Source organism: Artibeus jamaicensis, unplaced genomic scaffold (genome assembly GCF_021234435.1).
Source record: "Artibeus jamaicensis isolate MK-2021 breed Jamaican fruit bat unplaced genomic scaffold, CSHL_Jam_final scaffold_1019, whole genome shotgun sequence".
In the NCBI taxonomy this organism is placed as follows: domain Eukaryota; kingdom Metazoa; phylum Chordata; class Mammalia; order Chiroptera; family Phyllostomidae; genus Artibeus; species Artibeus jamaicensis.
Genome location: NW_026522025.1, coordinates 3,524,742 through 3,548,986, shown reverse-complemented (window position 1 = coordinate 3,548,986; position 24,245 = coordinate 3,524,742). Strand labels below are relative to the sequence as shown.

The 24,245-nt window shown below is 39.3% G+C and overlaps 1 protein-coding gene across 1 annotated transcript in view; it reads right to left on the bottom strand.

Annotated features, from left to right (window-relative positions):
* The window catches only part of ZYG11B (zyg-11 family member B, cell cycle regulator), a 77,446-nt gene extending 67,323 nt beyond the window's left edge, over window positions 1–10,123 (bottom strand). Inside the window, exon 1 of the mRNA XM_037158328.2 lies at window positions 9,927–10,123. Coding sequence (XP_037014223.1) covers window positions 9,927–9,956 — 30 coding nt within the window. The 5' untranslated portion in view covers window positions 9,957–10,123. The remainder of the gene's footprint in view (window positions 1–9,926) is intronic.
* Window positions 10,124–24,245: the final 14,122 nt, after the last annotated feature.

Below are 24,245 nucleotides of genomic sequence, written 5' to 3'. Positions count from 1 at the left end.
GAGGAAGATCAAGAAGATAGTACCAAAGGCACAGATATATCGTGTTCAAGTGTACAGATATAATGAACTATTTGGCATGGACAATGATAAAGTACTTTTCTTTTTTAAAAACTACCAACTACCTTCAGAGATCCCTAGATGTCAAATAATCCAAGTAAGGCAAGCTTCTTGCATACTTTACTACGAGGCCTAGCCAGTGTGGCAAACACCACTATGTGCTAAAGCTTAAGAGGCTACAGTTCCACCTATGAGAGATCGAGGCCTAGAAGGGTAAATAAACCCCCTTGCCTTCTATCTTAGCCCACATAACTAGTCCAAGAAACAAAACTAAAATTCAAGTCAGTAACCACTGAGCTGATGAGCATATCAAAGGAATCACTAACTCAGAGATATTTTAGCATCATTTTCCTCTTCACTTACCAGCATGAGTTTTGAAATAGAATATGGTAATCAGAGAAGCCAGGTTAATAATGGAAAGAGCACTGGGCTTGTAGTCAGTCCTGGCTCTGCTACTTACTAGCTGTGTGACCTTAGGAAAATAAATTACCTTCCAGTTTTCTTATCTGTAAAATTGATGCTAACCCTCTATCTAGACAACCACACAATATGGTAGTGAAGAATGAATGGGATGACTATGAAAATGCCTTTAAAATACTAAAGTACTACACAAATATTAACACAATTGAATGAACAGTTTCTGGTACAAAAACTTGGGTAATATATTCAAGAATGTAAGAGCTCAAAAAATTTAAAGCTATAAAAGCAGCTTGCCATAATCCCACAGTACCATAGCTAGTAGGATATACCTATTCTACTATAATACTTACCTTTAACTTACCAAAATTTTACTACGCTTTTTTTAAAGATGTTATTTACTTATTTTTAGAGAGAGGGGAAGAAACATCAATGTATGGTTGCCTTTCACACGCCCCCTTACTAGGGACCTGGCTGGCCTGCAACCCAGGCATGTGCCCTGAGTGGGAATCGAACTGCTGATGCTTTGGTTTTCAGGCCTGCACTCAATTCACACCAGCCCAGACAACTATTACACTTTTTTGAGAGGTGGAAGGGATCACACAGAGGATATAAAATAACTTTTCACTTTGTAGATTTAAAAATGGAAGCATAGAGAGGTCAAATTATTTGCCCAAGTTCACAAAGCCCATGAAATGAAATTGGTATTACATAACCAAGAACATTCAAACTTTTAATTTTTTTAAATTTATGGATTTTTTTTGACAGAAGGAAATCGATCTGCTGCTCCACCTATTCATGCATTCACTGACTGATTCCTGTATGTGTCCCAACCAGGGTCTGAACCTGCAATCTTGGCGTATCAGGACAATGCTCTAACCAACTGAGCTTCCTGGCCGGGGGTGGTCTTTTATATATATCTTCTGTGTTTCTACTAAACTTTTTGAACATATAAATGTATTTGTAATAATTGTTTTTACTGTTCTCTGCTAATTTTAACATCTGGGTCAGGTCCTGGATGGTGTGGCTCAGTAGACTGAGTGCTGGCCTGAGGACCAAAGCATCCCGGGTTCAATTCCTAGTCAGAGAACATGCCAGTAGTGGGCATGCAAGAGGCAACCACACATTGATATTTTTCTCTCTCTTTTTCCTTTCCCCTCTCCTTAAAAATAAATAAATAAAATCTTTTTAAAAATCTTTATAAAAAAAAAGATCTGTTAGTTCTCAGTTTCAAGTGACTGATCATTCTCCTTATTTTGAGTTGTGTTTTTCTATCACTTTGCATATCTTGTTTTTTAAATATATATTGTTTTTACTGATTTTTAGAGAGAGAGAAGGAAGAGAGAGGGATACACAGAGAGAGAAATATCGATTTGTTGTTCCACTTGTTGATGTATTCATGGGTTGATTCTGTTATGTGCCCTGATCAGAAATCAAACCCATAACCTTGATGTATCAGGACAAGACTCCAACCAACTGAGCTACCAGGCCAGGGCCAAGAACATTCAAATTTTTAAAAGGCTTTTTATTTTTATTTTTTTATTAAAATTTTTACTTATTTATTTTTAGAGAGAGGGGAAAGGAGAGAGACACCAGGGACACCTGGCCTGCAACCCAGGAATCAAACCAGAAACCTTTTGGTTTGCAGGCCAGTACTCAATCCACTGAGCCATACCAGTCAGGGCTAAAGGCATTTAAAAAATGTGTTTAGGAAAGGAGACTATGACATTGAACAGGCATTAAGATACTGGAGAGCTAAGAAAATGTTTTTACAGAAGAGAAGTGGAGATAGGAAAAAAATAAAAACAAAAGATCTTCATATAGAATTAACAAAATGTTTAAATGATTAACCACTAGATTTACCTGTAATTGATTCTTTACTATCTGTGCTTAAATATTCTATTCTCTGGAAGGATACCTCCACATATTATAAACAAGTAATTTACAAGTATTTATACAAAGGGATATTGTTTTGCAATTCATCTTGAAATCACTTGGCTTCTTTCTTAACTCCTCCAGCTCAACTCTTCTGGACAGAAACATCTATCCTAGGTCAAAAGCACCATTTAGGGTAGTAAGAGAAACTATCTGATCAAACATTTCTTACCCATAAAATCTCTTTTTCCCCTTCAGGAGACCAGTACAGAGTGTTCATCTTTTTTTTTTTTTTTTTAAGGTTTATTTTATTCTTATTCAATAGAGAAAGGAAGGGAGAGGAAGAGAGAGACACATAGATATGAGAAACACGGATCAGCCACCTTCTGCACACGCCCCAACCAGGGATTGAGCCCATAACCACAGTACGTGCTCTGACCGGGAATCTAACCCGTGACACTTTGGTTATGGGATGACATTCCAACAACTGAGCCACATAGGCCAAGGGGAGTGTTCACCTTTTTTGCCCTCTTTTGTAACTCACATCTCAGTTAACACCACCTTATTCAATTCTCTAAAGAATACACACATTCTTTCACTGAACAACTATCTTCTTACTATGCCTCCGGCATTATGCTAAATGCTTGAGATGTGAAGTTGATAAAACACAGTACTGTCCTTGCCTTCAGGAAGCTCACAAACTGGAGAGACAGCCTTGTTAACAAACAATACCACCAGCACAGAATAACTGTTGTAACCAAGACAAATACAAAGTCCGGAAAGGCAAATGTAAAAAAGCAACACAAGGCTACCTGGAGGTAATGAAGGCTTCAAAAAGGAGGTAACGTTTAAGGCAGTGATTTTCAACCTTTTTCATTTCATGGCACATATAAACTACTTATTATAATAAAATTCTGTGGCACAACAAAAAATGTAATAATTTTGATTAATTCACACTGGACAGCTATTGTTGTGTTGGCTGTTGTCATTTTTTAACTTGACAAACTAAGGGAAAACAGGTCAGTGTCCCTGACTAAATAGTCAGGTATTCCACGTTTTAAAAATTCTTGCCAGTGTGCCTCTTGAGGCACAAAATGCACAAAATGCAAAGACTTTACCTCATAAAATGATTAGATCATTAAGTGATTAGGTTGTTGAATGATTAGGTCATAAGGGTCCCAATATACTATTCAAAACACTTGCATTCAACAACTGTTTGCTGAGCCCCTACCCACTATGAAGGGCCCCACTATGTGCTAGACACTGACAAGTACCCAGGCCAGGTCTTTGCAGACCCACTGCTGTCAGAACAGCCCTGTAAGAACACTGTAAACTAGCCGGGCCTAACCTGCAGGCTCCTTAAGTCTCATAAAAAGTCCACAAATTCACATTTGCACCAAGTATGCTCTCAGTATAATAATATCTTGAAATATACAGCTTTCAATGCATGATAGATGCTGTTAGAATTAAGAGCAGTATCATTTAAAAATGATACTTAATTCCTACCATCCTTTTTTTCACCCCCCCATTAGTGTATTCTGAAAGTGTATTCCCATCATACCTCCCAAGCTTTTGATGTTAAAAAAATTTAAATACTAAAGACAGAATGGCATCTACATCTGATATTCAAGTGCTTTATACAAGGCAATATGGATCAAGAACCATAAAATTGTACATACCCTTTGACCAATTTTCTTTCAATAAATATAAATTAGTTTTTTTAAAGATTATATTTATTTAATTTTAGAGAGAGGGGAAGAGGGAGAAAGAGAGGGAGAGAAACATCAATGTGTGGTTGCCTCTCATGTGGCCCCCACTGGGGACCAGGCCCACAACCCAGGCATGTGCCCTGATTGGGAATTGAACCAGCAACCCTTTGGTCTGCAGCCAGTGCTCAATCCACTGAGCTATACCAACCAGGGCTATAAATTAGTTTTATCATGGAAACAATGATGCAAATACTCCTACAACCTCATAAAAGCCCTAGAAAGGTGTTTGAAATAGCACCAGCTTAGGGGTCAGACAATCCTGTGCTTGAATCCTTCTCTGTCACTTATCAGCTATATAACCTCAGGAACATTACTTGATTTCTCAAAGCCTCACTATTCTTATGAGTGCAGTGAGAAAATATCATCAACCTCATGGGACTGTGAAAATTAATTAGTACATCATCTGACACATTGTGTGCTCACTAAATGAAAGCTATTGTATGAGATCATTCTCCTCTAAATAATAATGTCCCAGTATTCAAGAATTATGTTTTAACATTATTTTTATATTTTAACTACTGCTTGCATTAAAAATGTCTTTCATTACATTGTATCTAATGACTATTTCTTCCACTTATGGGTTAAATGTGTTTTTAAGGACTAGCTTTAGAACCTATGAAAAAAGTAGTGTTTTAGCCAGCATTTCCCAATTGCTCAAGTCATTAAATTCAATACTGATGTCTATCTCAAATTTGTATATTTTTAACTATTTAATGAAATAATTTTACTAAAAGTTTTCCCCTTTAAAATCAGAATAGTTTGAAGGTATCCAAAATTTTATCTGCTGCACATAAATCAATTAATGAAAATTAAGAGACTGGCTCATGATAATCACTCAATTATTTTAATTTTTAAAAAAGATTTTATTTATTTTTAGAGGGGAAGGGAAGGAGAAAGAGAGGGAGAGAAACATCGTGTGGTTGCCTCTTCCATGCCCCCCACTGGGTACCTGGCCTGCAACCCAGGCATGTGCTTTGACTGGGAATCAAAGTGGCAACCCTTTGGTTCACAGGCCAGTACTCAGTTCACAGAGCCACACCAGCCAGGGCTATAGTCACTCAATTATTATAACTTCATCTGAACACTGAACATCACTGTAGTTTAAAATTATATTTACTCATAATGAACTGTTGGTTAAAGACAAGAAACATAGGCTACACTGATGATGAAACAAATAAATGAATGCATTATTTGATCAGGATTCTTTTTTAAAATTTTATTTATTTTTAGACAGAGGGAAAAGGAAGGAGAAAGAGAGGAAGAGAAACGTCTTTGCGTGGTTGCCTCTCAGGTGCCCCCTACTGGGGACCTGGCCTGCAACTCAGGAGTGGAACCAGTGACCTTTCAGTTCTGCAGGCCAGTGCTCAATCCACTGAGCCACACCAGCCAGGGCTGATCAGGATTTTTAAATTGTACTACATCAAGATAGTGCAGTATCTTTAAGCATTAAAAAACAAGAAAACAGAAAAGAAATGTGGTAATAGTTATCTCCAATTAGGATTTTCATTTATTGGAAATAAACTACCAATACTTCCAATGTTTTATTTGTGGAGATAAGCTTTCAAGCAGCAGCCTGGAACTAATCCTTTAATTTCGTCATTTAGAAACACAACAGAACAGTTATAATAACCTGTTGATTTTTTTAAGTACAAAAATGCAATAATTGCAAATTTAAGTTTATAAAGTCATTTCTTATCTATTTTGATACCATAAGTGTAATTAACTTCAATCTACATTGTAACATATGTCCATTTCAAATATGATAGATAATGATTAAGCTCATGTTAATTTGTAAAACAGGAAAAAGAAATTTGTTTTAATGTATTTTATTCAAAGTATTATTAAATAAATTATATATGTAATTTAAAATAAAATATACTTTACTTAAAATCACTACTTTATCACACCATACAATTTTTAAATTTTGCACTGTCTGGTATGGCTCAGTGGACTGACTGAGCACTGGCCTGCAAACTGAAAGATCACTGGTTCAATTCCCATCAGGGCACATGCCTGGGTTGCAGCCTAGGTCCCCAGTTGGGGCATGTGAGAGGCAATCAATCTATTTTTTTCTTCTATACAATGTTATCGCTCTCTTTTTCTCCCTTCTTTCCCCTTTCTCTAAAAAATAAATAAATAAAATATTTAATAAAAAAAATTTTTTAAATTAAACAAGGTTGGGAAGTGCTGATTCTCTCTACATGACCTCATACATGATCTTTGGGAGATCTACTGTTTGTAAATAAAGGAGTTTGGTATAATAAATGTACTTTAATATTCTCATACATCCCTAAAGGCAGTACATATGAAAACTGAGGCCCTATGAGCAAAACTGCAAAGCTGTTATCGGTTCTTTGTTTCTTATACAACTCCACAGTAATGTTTCTATGAAGAATTCACCAAAAGTGGTATGCCAGATCTTCATATTCCATTTCCCTATATTCTCCTTTCTCCAATTAAATCACCACCACCATAACAAGGTGAGGGAGAAAGTTCACGTACTTATTTTTTCACTAAGACTAGTACAACAGCTCTTCCCACTCCAAATCATGTTTCATATTGATTTATAGTGAGCATCCTCCAAATCTCTTAATTGTGACATCCCCTCACACACAAAAAAACCTTTCAAGGTACTCAGGGTCTTTACAGTGAGACCAAAACTCCCAAGTCTGTGATTCAAGTTCCTCGACGATCTGACTGTAGGCTCACCTAGTCTCATTTTCTATTGTATCCTCAATGCTAGAGTCACATATTTCCCAGAATACATCACAGCCGCTTCTGTCTCAGTTTCAACACTCAGGCTAGTCCCTTTGACAAAAACGCTTCCCTTCCTAAATACCCAATAAACCCCCACCTTGTTAAGACCCTCAGTTCAAATGTCCCCTCCTCAACCAAGCATTCATTCATTCAACAAATATTTACTGAGCATTTATACACAAGGCACTAGGTGTTAAAGATTCAATGGTGAGCCAAACAAATATGGTTTCTATATTCATAGAGCTAGTACTTATTTCATTAGGTTGCTATGAAGATTAAATGAGAAAAAGTATGTAAATCAATTAAAACAAGGCCTACACAGTCACATTAGCTATTAGTGTTGCTGCCTAACCATACTATCTAAAATATTTTGCCACATACACACATACATCACTTTATATCTTACCCTGATTTATTTATTATTTATGATTTTTATGAGTTTACTTGAGCTAAACTGACAACGTATACTGAGAAGCAAGATCTCAAATTTTCCCTGATTTAGTTCTTCTTAGCATTTATAATTATTTCTCACTACTTATTTATTTATTGTCTACCTTTCTCCCTCCACAGGAACCATGTCTTTTTTTTAATCATTGTAACCCCAGTATCTAGAACATCACATGGCCCTTACTTAGAGCTGGTAAAAAACCACCTCTACATCAATGATTTATATGGTCTGGGGTTGGATATAGATATTAACCAAATAATCACATCAAGATAAAATTAGAGTCGATATGTATACCATGAAAGAGGGTTATATGATACAGGTATGTGATTAGTATTTTTTGTCTTGTTTTGTTTTATTTTTGAGAGATAAGCAGGGCAGATGGGGTTTCCATGAATTCCTTTAGCTGAAACCTCCAGGATATGCAAAGTTAAAATGGCCAGAGAGAATAGCACCAGTGGTCATTCACATGTGTTATTCCTTCTATCTGGTGTTCCACAAACAATTCCTACAATTTAATACTTCAATTTCCTTCCTCAAAGTAAGATCCTCTAGGAAACCATCCCTGATTATCCCATACCTTGATCCTGCAACTTTTCCATTTTTAGCACTCTTCACATTTAAAATCACTCTTTCTACTTGATGTCTATATTGTCCACACATATAAGATACAAAAAGGCAGGGACCATATCTGTTTTATTTGTATATCCCAATGACAGTAGTCAATGGCACTAAAAAATTATTAGATAAGTAAAGAATAAGAATTATATATTCTCAAAGTGTGGTTCAGTCTAGGAACATCAGCATGATATGGGTTACTGGTTAGAAATACAAACTCTCAAGCCCTACTCCAGACCTAATAACTCTGACTGAGGCAGCCTGAAAGCTCTCCAGGTGATTCTGGTTCATGGTAAAGTCTGAGAACCTCTGTCTTAGACATCTCAGCTGCAGTCATGCATTGCATAATGACATTTCGGTCCATAACGGACTGCATATACAATGGTGGTGTACCATAAGCCTAAGTGTGTAGAAGGCTACACCTAGTTTAGTGTAAGTGTACTTACTCTATGATGTACAAACAATGGCAAAATCATGTACCGATGCATTTCTCAGAACATATCCCCATTTTATTTAACTGGGCACTGGTAACAATAGGAATAAATAAGGCACAGTTGCTGCCTAAAACAACTCATGTCTCAGGGGGAGAACAGGTTAACACAATTGACAGTGTGATGGGTTGTGAATGTGAGGGGTTGTTGTGGAGGCAGACGCAGGAGAATGACAACCCAAAGATACAGAGTCAGTGAGTTAGAGAAAGTTCACAAATTAAAGTATTTCATTATAAACCACTTTCCTAAAAAACAGATGGGGGAAACAATAGAAATTAACTAACCTCCTAAGAGAACATGATTACCAGGACTTAGATTTGACTAGAATGTCTTATTTCTCCCAGAGATCAAAATATAGATTGCTGCATGTGATGGAGAAATGTGTTGAGTGACCCAACTCAATGAAAAACCACCTGAAGCCTCAACCTATTACAAAACAGGAAGGAGAAAAATTGCAAATGTAAGGGCCACTCAACTAAATTCAGAAAGGTCAAAACCAACGAAGGCATGAAAGGTACTAAAGAGTATGTCACAATCTAACTACCAAGCTGATTTTCAGTCTTTAGAAGCCCTGGCCTCTGCCTCCAAACAACAAACAATTAGTTCTGAGTAACAGTCAAACCTGTAAATAAATATTTTAAAAATTTCCAAATTGTACATCCACATTAAAAGGCCCTCAAGATAAAAATACATTCCAAAACATTTGAGTTATTTCTGTCAAAAGGCTACATATCTCATACGGTCCTAGTATGCATGCTGGCCTCATTCCATCACTCCAAAACATACTTTCACTCAGGTTTTGCAGTGACACTAGGTGATAAGGCTCCGAGGCTCTCCAATACCTGCAGTAACGCCTTTACCCTCCACAAAACAAGAGGAAGAAGAAAGCCAACGAATTGCCATCCGCGCCTCTCGGGAAGCAATCGCCCTCAAATTGCTCCTGCTTAGACCCCTGAAACCCGGAGAAGGAAATGGGGACCGCTGTGAGAGCCGGGAGGAGAGAGGATGGCAGATAAAGGGGAGAGGAAATGTGGATGGTAGAGGTCGAAGGGGAGAAATGATTCGGAAAGGAGGGGGCAGTGGAGATAAAATGGTGAAAGGGGGTAAGAAGAGAGATCAAAGAGCAGGAACGAAAAATGAGGAGGAAAAGAGGTAAGGAGCAGAGATCCCAAAAGAAAGATAAAGGCATAATGGTAGAGAAGAAAGGAAGGTCGGGTTAAAGGACGAAGAGGGGGCGGCAAAGGGGAACGCGAAAGACGCTGTCACTGGGAGTGATTTTAAAAAAGGGTGTCACCAGGAAGGGCAGAGAAAAGGGGGAATGTCACCCCAGCAGGTGGCCGGGGAGCACCGGGAAAAAAGGACCGGCCGCCGAAGGGGCGGAAACAAGCGGGTGACGGAAAGGCGGGGCGCAGAGAGGGCACCAGAGCTGGGGAAGGGCAGGCCTGTGGGAGCTGGGGTGGAAGGCGGCTGCGATTCGGGCAGGCCTTGCTCCCTCACCATGGCTGTGCCGGCCTGGTCCTCGGGCATGCAGCCTCTGTCCTGGGCTCGGCGGCGGGCCGGGCCTGAGCCCGCCCCCAGGTTGAGCCGGCGCGGGGGCTCCAGGAGGCTTCGGCGAGCGGCGGCTCCGGGCTCGGCCCAGGCCTCAGCCTCCCTCCCTCAGAAGCTAGAAGTGCAGCACTCCCAGCCGCAGCCAGACCCGGGGCGCAGACTCCGCCCCCTGGAGGCCCCGCCCTCGCTCACGAGCTCAAACTTGGCCCCGCCCCTCCATGGTTGCGCAGACTCGCCTGAGGAGTCCGTACTCCCTTTTTGGCTTCTCCCCATCCATGGCCTTAAAGGACTCACATCCCCTCAAATCCTATCCTACCCTTAAAAATAAGAACTTTAAATATTACATCATTACGGGACACTAGAGCACTGACTCATTTCAGTTACCTTTGGCCCCCAGTGCTTCTGGTTGTCATTCATTAGTAGTGTCATAATTCTTGGGGATTTCAATTCTCTTAGATGATTCTTCCAATGCCCTGGCATCTCACGTTCCTTTCCTCAGCCTCTCATTTCCACGCTCATACCTTAGATCAATTACCAAATTGTAACCACTCTAAAATCTCAACTTTAACCATCCAACTCTCCCACTACAAACCCCTTCCTTCCTAGCTCTGTTCCTCTAATAACCGAGTCCAAAAATTCAAGTCCAAAAACTCTACCAAGACTCGGAACCCACTGATACTATTACCTTTTCAACTACTTACATAACCCTATGTCCTTACTTCCATGCGTGAACAGCTTAGATTCTCCTGCCCCTCATGAAAATCATTCCCAGGTTAGTCTTCCTTTCTCCAGTTCTGCTTTCCTTTCCTTGTACTCACCTGACAGAACTTCTAATCCTGGACCTGCAGCAAAATAGGGTGGGAGTAGGGGTGTTTGGGGAGTGGAAAAGAAGTGAGCCCTAGACACATCTGATTATTTCCTCTTCCTTGGCTACATGATACTCCCCTCCCCGAGTTTTTCTGTCTCACTGGCTGCTATTGCTTTCTCCACAATATTGCCCAATCAATGGGCGACATTGCATTTATACTCACTCCTTGATAATCTTATCTCATCATATTACTTTAAATGACACCTCCATTACAGATCTCTCATCTGAATTTCAGATTTATATATTCAACTGCCAACTAAACATCTTCCTTTGTATGTTGAGTAGATTTCTATTATTCCTGGTAGCCACCAATAAACTTTGGTTTCAAATCTATTGGCCATGAATAAACCAACCAACAGCAAATGGAATAAGACCACCGATATTAACTTAGACCAACCATGATTTACTCTCTGTCTGATCTGGGAATCATACTTCCTGAGGACCTGGTGGTAGTAAAAAGATATCACCATAAAACAAAACATGGTTCTGCCACCCAGAAAGAATGGAGGCATAGTTACTCTATAATCAATGAGAAAGAATAGAAAGTGCAAAAGTACAATCAAATATACTTAGGAATTTAGTATGGTAAAGGTAAAATTTCAAGTTGGTATAAAAGAAGGTGGAATTATATTTGGCATTAGAAAAACTGGATACCTATCTAGAAAATTTTAACTTGGATCTACACCTCACACTATTCACCAAGATAAATCTCAATTATATCAAAGACTTACATGTAAAGAATATATACTTGAAGGATTATAGAAGGTTTTGTGTACAAGTTTTACTTTATTTGTATCTGCTTAAAGACTTATTTGTTTATTTATTTATTTTTAGAGAGAGGGGAAGGGAAGGAGAAAGTGAGAGGGAGAAACATCAGTGTGTGGTTGCCTTCCATGCGCTCCCTACTGGGGACCTGGCCTGTAACCCAGGCATGTACCCTGACTGGGAATTGAACCAGCAACCCTTTGGTTCGCAGGCTGGCTCTCAATTCACTGAGCAACACCAGCCAGGGCTTTATTTTTATTTTATTTTTAGAGAGAGGGGAAGGAAAAGAAAAAGGGACAGAGAGAAACTTTGATGTGTGAAAGATACATCTATCAGTTGCCTCTCACATGTCCCCCATCTGGGGACCTGGCATGCAACCTAGACACATGACCTAACTGGGAATCAAATATGCAACTTTTCAGTTTGCAGGCCAGCACTCAATCCACTGAGCCACACCAGCCAAAATGTAAAAGTTTTGGTGTTAAAGTGAGCAATGTCTTTTGTGTTAAAGTGAGCAATGGTATAAGACAAAACCTAGATGCTGTAAAAGACTGATGAATTCAACTATATAAAAATGAAAGATGTTTATGAGGCATAAAATTATCTTAGAAGAGTAAGATGGTCCTGGCTGGTGTGGCTCAGTGGATTGATTGAGGGCCAGCCTACAAACCAAATGGTCACTTGTTCCATTCCCAGTCAGGGTACATGCCTGGTTTGCAGGCTGGGACCCTGTTTGAGGGCATGCAAAGAGGCAATCACACAATGATATTTTTTTCTCTCCCTTTCTCCTTTTTCCTCCCTCTCTCTAAAAATAAATAAATGAAATCTTTTAAAATATATTTTATTGATTATGCTATTACAGTCATCCCATTTTCCCCTTCACTCCCCTCCACCCTGCACACCCTCTCCCACCCACATTCCCCCCTTTAATTCATGTCCATGTGTCATAAGTTCTTTAGTTTCTACATTTCCCATACTATTCTTGCCTTCCCCCTGTCTATTTTCTACCTATCATCTATGCTACTTATTATTTATGCTACTTATTCTCAAATAAATGAAATCTTAAGAAAAAGAAGAGTAAGATGACAAATAACTATGTGTGCTTGCATTTTATGTCATAGGAAAATGGATAATTTTCATATTTATATATAGAACTGAAAAGAATAGGAACAAAAACCCAAGGTGAAAAATGTATGAAAGATATGAACTGGTAGTTCACATAGAAAGTAGTAGAAATAGATCTTAAATGCTTGCTCTTACTCATAATAAGAAATGCAAGTTACAATTTCTATGAAATACTATTTTTCTCCTATCAGATTGACAAAGATCTATAAGAATTAAGGGGCGGTGAACACTCAATACAATAAATGGTTGGTGTATTTTAGAACTGTATGTCTGAAACCTAAAATTTATTAACCCATGTCACCCCAATAAATTAAATTTTAAAAAAGACTGATAAGACACTCTATGGTGAGGGGACATTTGACAAGTACTTTCATATTTTGTTGGTGGGATTGTAAATTGTAAAATGTTCTATGGAAGACAATTTATCAAGTTTTTATAGACATTCCCTTTGACTCAGAATTTTACTACTAAAAATTTAATCTATACATATGCTCAAGTATATGTACAAGCCTTGTAGTTGCACAAGATTGAAAACAATGTAAATGTTTATTAATAAACATTAATAACATGTTACCAATAAACTTGTCAAATAATAGTGTAATTCTACAATGCATACTCCGCAGCCATAAAAAAAGGGAGATAGTTCTTTGTATACTGATATAGAATCTCTCAGGTCTATTGTTAAGTAAAAAAATGAGGTCCTCAACAATGTATATTATGTGCTATTGTTCTTGTAAGAAATTATGGTAGCAAAATATATTCATAATTGCTTTATCTGTGCAAAAATATCCTTGGAAAATTTTAACAGAAACTGATATCATTGATTATCTGATTGCTGCAAGGAAGGACAACTGTACAGCAGGAAATAGGTAGAAGGGAAACTTTTCATAGTATAACATTTTGTATCTTTCAATTTTTTAATCATGAAAATGTATTACCTATCCTAAAGGTAAATAAATAAAAATTTAAAAGATAATCATTTAGAGCCATCTATTTATTTTACAAGTAAAACAATGTTTTACAATGAAGAATTTTATTGATGTTCCTAATTTTAAGAGATTCTGTACACTATTTTATTCTTGTTGAATTAATTAGAACTAGATCAGTAGGTAGTTATCATAACTTTGTTGAATATAATCAACCTTCTTTGGCAAACAGAGTTTATAGCTTCATGTGTACAAATACTGTTTTATGCAACAAACACTCTAACAATTTATAATTTCAAGATTACAAATTGATATTCTTTGGAATTACTAAAATAAACCTTTAAATATTATTGGGAAGCTATGCTCCTTTTGATAAACATAGAAACTCAACTTTATGAGCAAAGATTCAGAGTAAGTATAACTTTAACTTAAATTCAATAATAAATGGTATGTAAGTATACACTAGTCTTTCTTCTTATCTATGTAACCAGAAATTAATGGTTAATTCAGTGCTCTGCCCTCTCAAAACCACTGTGTCCTTTAAAAATTCCTGGTATTAAAGCTTCGAGCCTTTGTTCTCTAATTATAGTCAAACTGAACCTGAGGTTTCAGGGCTTATAATACTTTATTTCTCCAAAAATTCAATTATTTACAGAAATTGAAAATTTTTCTTCATAATTTTAATGATGGCTGATGATGTTGATGATGATGACGACGATGATTAAGAGAATATCAATTCCATTTTGCTCTAGAATGTAAAGCCAGAGGCAAAGAGGGGATGGGGAGAGATAGGAAGGTAGATTTCAGTTCAGCAAAGGGAAGAGCATTCTAGGAGCAAGACCTGTCCCACATAGGATGGGCTACTCATAGTAAACACCTGGTTACCAGAGAAGGGCAAAAAGGGCCCTATTTACAAAATGTTGCTGATACAATAGACAGGAGTTCTATCAGAACTTAAAGAAATAGAATCAATGATTGTTCACATTCCTCCTAATTCTAAAAGTCTGTGGTTCAAGAAAGTTAATTGCAAAAGCAGAGGAAAGGAATTTCGATACAAGTCACTTATTTCCGAGGCAGGATTTTCTGTTACTTTTAATATCCAGTGCCCGGAATCTTTAAGGGAGGGAACCATTCTAAAGTTCTACTGTCTTTTGTACTTTGTTGAATAATGAAAAAGACTCCCAGTTAAAAATAAACAAGCTCCTCCTTAGCAATTGAATAAGGGGAAAACAAACTTACTGAGTATGGTGAAATTTCAGCTGGCTACTCCTGAGCATGAGGTGCTGAGTTCCATTCCAGCTATTCATCGGAATCCTTGACTCAGGGCAGACATTTCCAATAAGCATCATCTATTAAGAGTTCACCCTGGTTGGTGGGCTGACTACTCTCCATATAGAGCTAGACAGTATCAAAGAGATTTTTTTTGGAGCTAAAAGTAGCAATCCAGATACAGACTCTAGCAATTCCTCACAAGGTCATAGCACACAGTTTTTTAGAAAGCAGTTTATTGGATAACCTCACATTTAATCTTCAGGACAATCCCCTGGGGTAGAAGGGATTATTATCATGTTTGATAGATGAGAAAACACAAGTTTAGCAATTGGAGACCTCACCAGTCAGCTATGAAAGAGTTAAATAGGACCCCAGAGCTCATCTCATTCCATGACCTCCCAGCCTTGGAGGGAACTGGAATTTCTAAGATAGGAAGGACCAGGTGAACAAAGGGTCTTTCTAATGCATAATTTTCTACTATAATTCATCATCAATTTCTAGTGTTTATCAGAATCAACTGGAGCACTTCTAGATCCTTCCTCTGGGGTCTCTGATCCATTAGGTCAGGATTGGGGCTCAAGATGTTGCATTACTAGCACATTCCCAAAAGATGCTGATGATGTTGGTCCAGGAAGAACTGGGAGAACCACTCCCCTACTCTATTCTTCCTTCTTAGTGTCTTCTATCAGATGCCAGAAGACAAGTGAGGATGATTTGAGCAGCAAAACAGAAGAGTTTTATACCTCCCTGGACTGCTGCTAAAGCAGAAATGTACTGTCTCAGGATGAGACTGAGGAGCACTGTACCAGGAGTCAGAGGACTGCATTCTAGTTCTCTGGCTCTGACTCAGGGGAGGCAGGATTTGTGCCTTTAATTAAGGCTACTTGGACCCCTGAGATACCGAGGCCTTGGGCAAATCCCTCTTCTCTCTGCAGGGTGGGTTTGATTATCTGTAAAATGTCTGAGGGGATGAGTGGTCAGGAGGGGTAAACTCCAAGGTCTCTACCAGTTCTAACATTCTGGCTCTGTGCTCATCTAACCAGAGTCTTTATTTCTCTAGGTACCTTTGCCTCCAGGGTATATAGAGAGTAGCTAATATTAAACATGGGCCACAGGAACTCGGAGAAATCAGACCGTGTTTAGGAAATCCTCTTCATACGACAGCTCCAAGACCTCATGTCCTTTGGAGCTGCTGAAAACTCCTGATTGTAGAATCAGACATTATGTCTCCAGAGAGGAGAAATGTAGATTAAAAATCAATTAAGTATCTTCTCATCCTGTCTTAATTAAAAAGGAACAGTAGACAAAGGTATTTGTACAGAAAGGAAATAAACTCTTTGGACCTATAAGTACAGTGATATAAAATGAATCTTCTTACATGACTAATCAGGCTGAGGTGGAGGTCTCTAATAAGATTATATTCTACCATGCTCTGCTTTTTAATATAAGTTACAAGTTCTTCCTGTATTTTCCTTTTAATGTAAATAGACAAGGTTGACTTCTAAACCTTGTAAAATTTTTTCAGAGAGTTGCATAGAGGCACAAAACATATTTATTGTGAGAAATAGTATTAGTTTGAAAAATCTGCCTGCTATTATTTGCTTAATCTATAAATGACCTCTCTAAAGTTTTCTTTTCCATTTCTTTTCTTTTTTTAAAACTTTTTTGTTGTTGTTGCTGGAAATGGAGAAGAGTACCATTGTCTCCATCCCCCCCAACACCCCCTTACCCCAGCCATCCCCACCTCCCACCCCTGATCCCACCCCACTTGGTTTTGTCCATGTGTCCTTTACAGGTGTTCCTGAAACCCCGCACCCATTACCTACTGTTAGTTTGTTCTTAATTTCAATGTCTCTGGCTATATTTTGCTTGCTTGTTTGTTTCACTGATTAGGTTCCACTTATAGGTGAGATCATACGGTATTTGTCTTTTACCACCTGGCTTATTTCACTTAGCATAGTGCTATACAGTTCCATCCATGCTATCGCAAAGGGTAGGAGTTCCTTCATTCTTTCTGTTGTGTAGAATTCCATCATGTAAATGTACCACACTTTTTTGACCCATTCATTTATTGATGGGCACTTAGGTTGCTTCCAGCACTTGGCTATTGTAAACTGTGCTGCTATGAATGTTGGGGTGCATAGGTTCTTTTGGATTGGCGTTTTAGGGTTCTTAGGGTATAATCCCAGCAGTGGAATTGCCAGGTTAAAGGCAGTTTCATTTTTAGTTTTTTGAGGAAATTCCATACCGTTTTCCACAGTGGCTGTACCAGTCTGCATTCCCACCAACAGTGCACTAGGATTCCCTTCCATTTCTTTTCTTCATTCCCCAACACATAGTGAAACCTTTGGGGGTAGAAATGCAAATTCTTGAGCCACCAAGACCAACAAAATGAGAAAATTCTGGGGCCCAGAAATCTGTAACAAGCCTTCCAACTGATCCTATACTAAGGCTGGAGAACCATTAGGCTACTGCAATCCTACAACTTGAGTGACTTCAATATTCACCTCAGTGACCCATCTAGCATTCTGGCCTCTCTGCTCCTTGATCTTCTCAATTCTAATGACTCTTGATCTTCTCAATTCTAATGACTCTCCCTTCCATTTCAGCCACCCACTCCCACGTCCCAATCCCATCAAACTCAAAATGTATTCATCTCTGAAGTTTGCAAACATCCTACACACATGCCTATGTCTCTTTATCTCTGTACTCTCTGTGCTTTCCTTGAATGGTGGTAAATTCTCTGATAACTTCCTGTAGAAAGGAAGGAGCCAGCCCTATACCCTGATGAGTCCAAAACTTTTCTCCCAAATCTTTCTTCCAGGCTTCTGACCTGTGCATCCAATGCCAAATGCAAACTTCATCTGGATAGCCCACTGGTATCTCATAGCAAGACGTCCAAAAATTAACTCCCTATCTTTCCTCAAACCTTTTCCCTTTGTTGTGCTCCCCATCTCAGAAACACAGGGTCGTAGTTTGTAAGGGTGACTCAGGTGTCATTTTTGACATTTTCCTCTCCTTCACCCTTTAAAATCACCCAAATTCTTCACCCAAGAAATCACCCAAATTCTACCAATTTTACCTCCTGGGGGGTCATGTGTAAGTTATTAACTTGTTCTTCAACAGATATTGAGGTCTACAAAGCCCGCACCAGATCAGAAATTCTATGGGTGATTTATTTCTCAAATATTTTCCCCCTTGACAGCCTATCAACAGTGCCTTTGTTTAAACGGCTCTCAATACTGACCTCATATTAGAATCATTTACAGATTTGGTTTATTTGCCTTTAGAGAAAGAGGAGAATGGAGGGAAAAAGAGAGGGTGAGCAAGAAATACATTAATCGGTTGTCTCACACTCCCCTAATTGGGGACCTGGCCTGCAACCCAGGCCTGTGCCTGGATTGGAAACTGAACCAATGACCTTTTGGTTTGCAGGCCGGCACTCAATCCACTGAGCTATATCAGCCAGGGCAGAATCACCTAGGAAGCTTCCAAAATTACACAGCCTTGGCCCCTGAATAATCTAATTTAACCAGACTGAGCTGGGGCTCCGGAACAGGAGTTTGTTTTCATTTTTTAAGACTTTTAACTTTTTAAAGGAAATTTTAGAATCACAGCAAAATTGAGAAGTACAGAGATTTCCAAAACACCTCTTGCCTCCACACATGGCTAGCCTCTCCCATTATTGAAATCCCATACCATATGACAAAGTGGTACATTTGTTACAATTGATGAACCTAAACTGATACATCATAATCAATCACCTATAATCCATAGTTTACATTAGAAAGATAATTTTGGTAACAAAAGGATGGTTGAGTTAGAGGTTTAAAACTGCAGACAGCTTTCAAACACTTGGAAAGTTGCTCAACATCATTAGTCATTAGGGAAATGTAAACTAAAATAAAAATTATCTTTTTAATCCACCCTGACTCTTGTAGCTCAGTGGATTGAGCACGGGCCTGTGAAGCAAAAGGTCACTGGTTCGATTCCCAGTCAGGGCACATGCTTGGGTTGCAGGCCAGGTCCCCAGTAGGGGACACATGAGAGGCAACCACACATTGATGTTTCTCTCCCACTCTTTCTCCTTCCCTTCCCCTCTCTGTAAAAATAAATAAGGAAAATAAATTAAAAATTATCTTTTTAATCTATATTACACTCTTGTTTGGAACTTTTCAGTGGCTCTAGATCTCCTACAGGACAAGCTCAAACCCTTTAATCTGATGACTACAGCACCCTCCCATCTGGCTTGTGTCTGTGCCCCCTGGGCAACAACACTTCCATTTCATGTCTCCTGGCTCTGCAATGGCCATACTGAACTGTTGTAATTCTTGGCATGTACAGTACCATTTGAATTCCCTTTATGTTTGCTTGTAGCATTCCATCTGCCAAGAAACCCTTCTTGCTTTCTTCAGTTATGTCTTCCATTTGCCTTAACTACTTATGTGTCTCCTCCTTTGGAAGGCCTTTCCTGATCAATCCCTCCATAAACAAGTTACATGTCCCTTATGAGCTTCCCTCTATAGCAGTACTATACTGGGGTTGTCTCCCCAAATAGGCTGTCTTTAGGGACCAGAACATAGCCTGACTGGAGGAATTGATTTTGTAGAATCTGCATGTCCCTTAAATGTCCTCTGGCTGAAGTGCTAAGACCTTGTCCCAGTTCCTCAAGGGAAGCCAAAGCCAGATCACCTTTAGAGTATCTTAAAATAGCCCAGACTACAGAGATAGAAACCTTCTTTTAGTTTTTTAAAAAAGATATTATTTACTTACTTATTTTTAGACAGAGGGGAAGGGAGGGAGAAAGATTGGTTAAGAAGCATCGATATTCGAGAGAGATGTGCAAGAGACACATCGATTCTATCAGCTGCCTCTTGCACACCTCCAACTGGGGACCTGGTCTGCAACCCAGGCATGTGCCCTGACTGGGAATCAAATCAGCGACCTTTCCATTCCCAGGCCAGCACTCAATCCACTGAGCCACACAGGGCAAAAAACCTTCTTTCAATCACAGGAGTATGTAACAGTTGAAAGATAAAACACTTTTAAAAGGAGTAACATAGTACCTGTTAAAAGCATAGACCGAAGCCAATTTGTCTGGGTTTCACTCCCAGCTCATACTTACTAGCTACATGATCTTGGAAAAGTTGTGTGACATTTCTGTGTCTCAGTTTCCTTATTTATAATATATCTATGAAAATTCTACTTATAGAGTTCTAGTGAAAATTAAATTACTAATATATTTAAAGCTCTTAGAATAGGAGTTGGCAGGGTATAAATGTAATATAAGTATTAACTATTATTACAAAATCCTCCTGCCAGTCCTGCAGGCTAGGTATTATTATTCCTATTTTACAGATGAGGAAACTGAAGTTTAGGGAGAGAAGTGACTTGCTCCAGGTTATAGAGTTAACTTGGCTCCCAGGTTTGGTATGAGGTTTGGTAACTAACCCAAATCTCATACTTGGTATGTGCATTTTTTCCTTTGTCTTTAACCTTTCTGTTGCTTTCTGTCAGGGTGGGGCTGGAGAAAGAAAGATGTGGCAGCTAGTTTGGAACAGTCATCCCAGTCAGACTATTGGGGCCTTGTCTCCAGGGTACCTTTCTGCAGAGGGTCATCTCTCCACGTGCTAGAAATGATACATCTGCCATGGACAGTGTGTGTGTATAAATTCCACTTCTCCAGGCATCCTTACCTGTCATCTACTATTCTCCAGTGTCACAGCCCTTTCCTAGGAAGTCATATGCTTGTAAATCATTTATTCTTCAGCACATATTAAATGAGGTTTGGCTAAGCCCATATTCTTTTTTTAATATTTTATTTATAGATAGAAATAAATAAAGGGGGAGGGAAAAAGAGAGGGAGAGAAACTTCAAAGTGCTAGAGAGACATCAATTGGTTGCTTCTTGCTTGCCCCCAACTGGGGACCTGACCCACAACCCAGGCATGTGCCCTGACTAGGAATCAAACCAGTGACCCTGTGGTTTGCAGGCCAGCACTCAATCCACTGAGCCATACCAGCCAGGGCCAAAGCCCTTATTCTTAATTTAAAAAATTTTTAAACTACAGCTTACACTCAATATTATTTTGAGTTAATTTCAGATGTAACAAAGCCCTTCTTAAACCTGAAACTCTATGGGTGGCAAATTTCCTGACTAATGATAACTCTTCTACTCAACAATCCTCCCACTGGACCATGTGCCTCTATTTTGTGTCATGCCATATGCTGGATTTTATAGGGATACAGAAACGAATGAGACATAGCCTTTGCCTTCAAGGTGCTCAAGTCTTGTGGGGGAGAAAAGACAGACAACAGCAAAACAATGTGATCAGTACTTTAAATTTTTTTTTTGTTTATTTATAGAGAAAGGGGAAGGAAGGGAGAAAGAGAGGGAGGGAAACATCGATGTATGAGAGAAGCATCAGTTGGTTGCCTCTTGCATGTGCCCCAACTGGGGACCTGGCCCACAGCACAGGCATGTGCCCTGACTGGGAATCAAAGAAGCAATCTTTCCCTTTGTGGGATAATGCCCAACCCATTGAGCCACACCAGGCAGGGATAATCAGTACTTTTATAAAAAGAAGCATAGCACCTACCAGAGCACAGAGGAGGCATCCAGCCTAGTGGAGCCTTCAGAGAGAGCTTCCTAGAAGAGGTACCACTTGACCCGGGCTTTGAAACACAAATAAGAATTACCTAAATTAAGAGGAAGGAAAGAGTATTCTAGATAGAAGGAACAATATGTGTGAAGGCGTGAAACCAGGCTCTACAAATAGTTTTGGATGATGCACAAAGAGTATGTAGAGGAGCGGAAGAGACAGCTGGAGAGGCAGGTGGGGGCAGATTATAGCACAGCAAAGGTAAGGAACTTATACTTCATCCTTAACACTATATGACATGTGGTCACAACTCTCTCCCTGCACCACTGCTTCTTACTGACAGTCATCATTTGTTTATGAAGAAGCCTAGATTAATTTACCCATTCATTTATTCACTTATCAACATGTACTGAGCACCTACTTGTATCGGTTCTTATGTAGGGACTGGAAGCCTCAGGGTCACGATTTGAAATCTTGTGAGCTTTTTAGAAGACACTAAATCTCAGCCCGGACTTGAGCTGACTGACCCTGAAACCAGACCCCTTCATTACCCTTGGTGTTGCTACCGGTTGTGTCAGTTGGGCATCCCTGAGCATGCTGCACTGAAGCGGTGCCAGGGCACATTTTAGGAATGACCACAATCACAACAACTAAGCCAGTCAGCCTGAGTGCTGTGGGAGTGCCTCCTGAGCCCAAGCAAAGGGAGAGAACATAAAGTGTCTGCTCTCTGGGAATTCACAGTCTCAAAATGCAGAAAGTTATACCTGGAAGACACCTTAGAAATCCTTAGTCACACGGGATAACTTGAGTTCTTGCAAAGCCCTCGACTGTGTAGGGACCTGAGACAGGATTTCCACCCTTAAAGAGCACACGATCTGGTAAAATAGGTATTGTAAAAACAGGTGATCACAGCGCTTCAAGAGGTGGAGGAAATTTCAGCTGGCTAACCACAGCCCACTGTCAACCAGTAAAAGTTAGGCAAGTATCCTAAACAAAGACTGGGGGTGTCATGTCTGAGCTGGTATCAAGGGTGTCACAGTCTGAGCTGAGGTCAGAGAAAACTGGGAAGGACAGCCCACACAGAGAAAATAGCTTGAGGAGTTCAGAGAAGAGGAGAGTCAGAGGGATTGGCTTGTCTCATACAGGTGAAGAAAGCATTCAATATCAAGTGCAGTGGTCAGCAGGGGTCAATGCTGAGCTAAGGATGTGGGCAAGGTAGAGCCAATGGCTTCCAACATGGGGGCGACAGAGTTAGATCTGCCTTTTAGAAAAACAAGTCCCTTTCATTGCTGAGCTCCATGTTCTCATCTGTAAAATGAGGGAGTTGAAGAGGATCTTTAAAACATTTTCAGTGAATGTGTCCTGTGAGTCTGATTTAAAGCAGTGCTTCTCAAACTCTGTTGTGCCCCTGAATCCCCGGAAGATCTTGTTAAAATGTATATTCTGCTTTAGTAGGCCTGGGTGGGGCCCTAGAGTCTGCATTTCCACCAAGATTTCAAATGATGCTGATGTTGCAGCTCACACTTTCAGTACAAAGGATTTAGAGTTGTTTCCAACCTGTAAATTCTGTAAGTTGTAAATTATTTGCTTAGAAGCAGTATTTTAACTTTCACAGTGTTTGAAGATTTACAAAAAAAGTCTACCTACAAGATCCCTTTTTACTGCTTTCAGTAATTCTTCCTGAGAGGAATTGTTCAGTGGTAGTGTGAAGCATCTTTAAAAGTTAGGTATTAAATTTGGTCTGTCTCCTCCTGGCATCGTGGTGGGCAAGTGATTATGAGTTCAGTGTCACAGATTAGGAGACTGAGGGTCTGAAAAGAAAAGGACTTAGCCAAGGCCAAATACTATAGAAGTAGCAGAACAGGAATTAGAATGGAAGCTTTCTGACCCCTATTCCACTGCTGTTTCCAGCATATATCTGCGCTCCTTCGGAGATCCATTCACTAAACACAGATTTATCGTGCACCAACTACATTTCAGACCCATGGCAACTCACAAATGTGGAGAAAGTTACCTTTCAGTGCTGGAAAGAGTGAAATAGACCAACGCAGGGGGAGAGGAAGGCTTATTGGAGAGTGTGGCTTATTTTTGAGATGTCAGTTCTAAAGATGGATTATGAAGTAAACTCAATCAGTATTAATTTCTGACTTTTGCACATACATTCATCAAATATTTACTGTACCCTAATCTGCACCAGGCCCTGTGTTAGATTCGAGCGACATAAGCATGAGTCAGACAAGTCTCAGAGAGCTCACAGCTTAATCGAACGTGGCATCTCACTGTTTACAAGTCCTTTCCCCATCATGAATAACTGCTGCCAGTTGCTGAGTGTTCGGTATGTGCCAGTGTTGCACTAAGCTTTATACATCATTATCATAATTATTTTAATGAATCCTCGAAAATCTCATTAGAGCAAATACTAATTGATGGCAAAGGTTTTTGTTCTTTTGTTCATTGATGTGTCCCTAGAACCTAGAATAGTGCCTGTCACATACTAGGCCCCTAAAAAAATTGTTGAATGAATAAACAATTGTTGTGAAGGTACAACTACTACCCCCATTTCACAGATGAGTAAACTAAGGAGCAAGTGGGTAAAATGCTTTGCCTCAGGCTTCCCAAATAGTACAAGTCAGAACTAAGACACTTTTAGAAGAACCTGGAATTGTCTGACTTCAAACCCAGTGGGCTTCACCCAGTGTATACCAGTGATT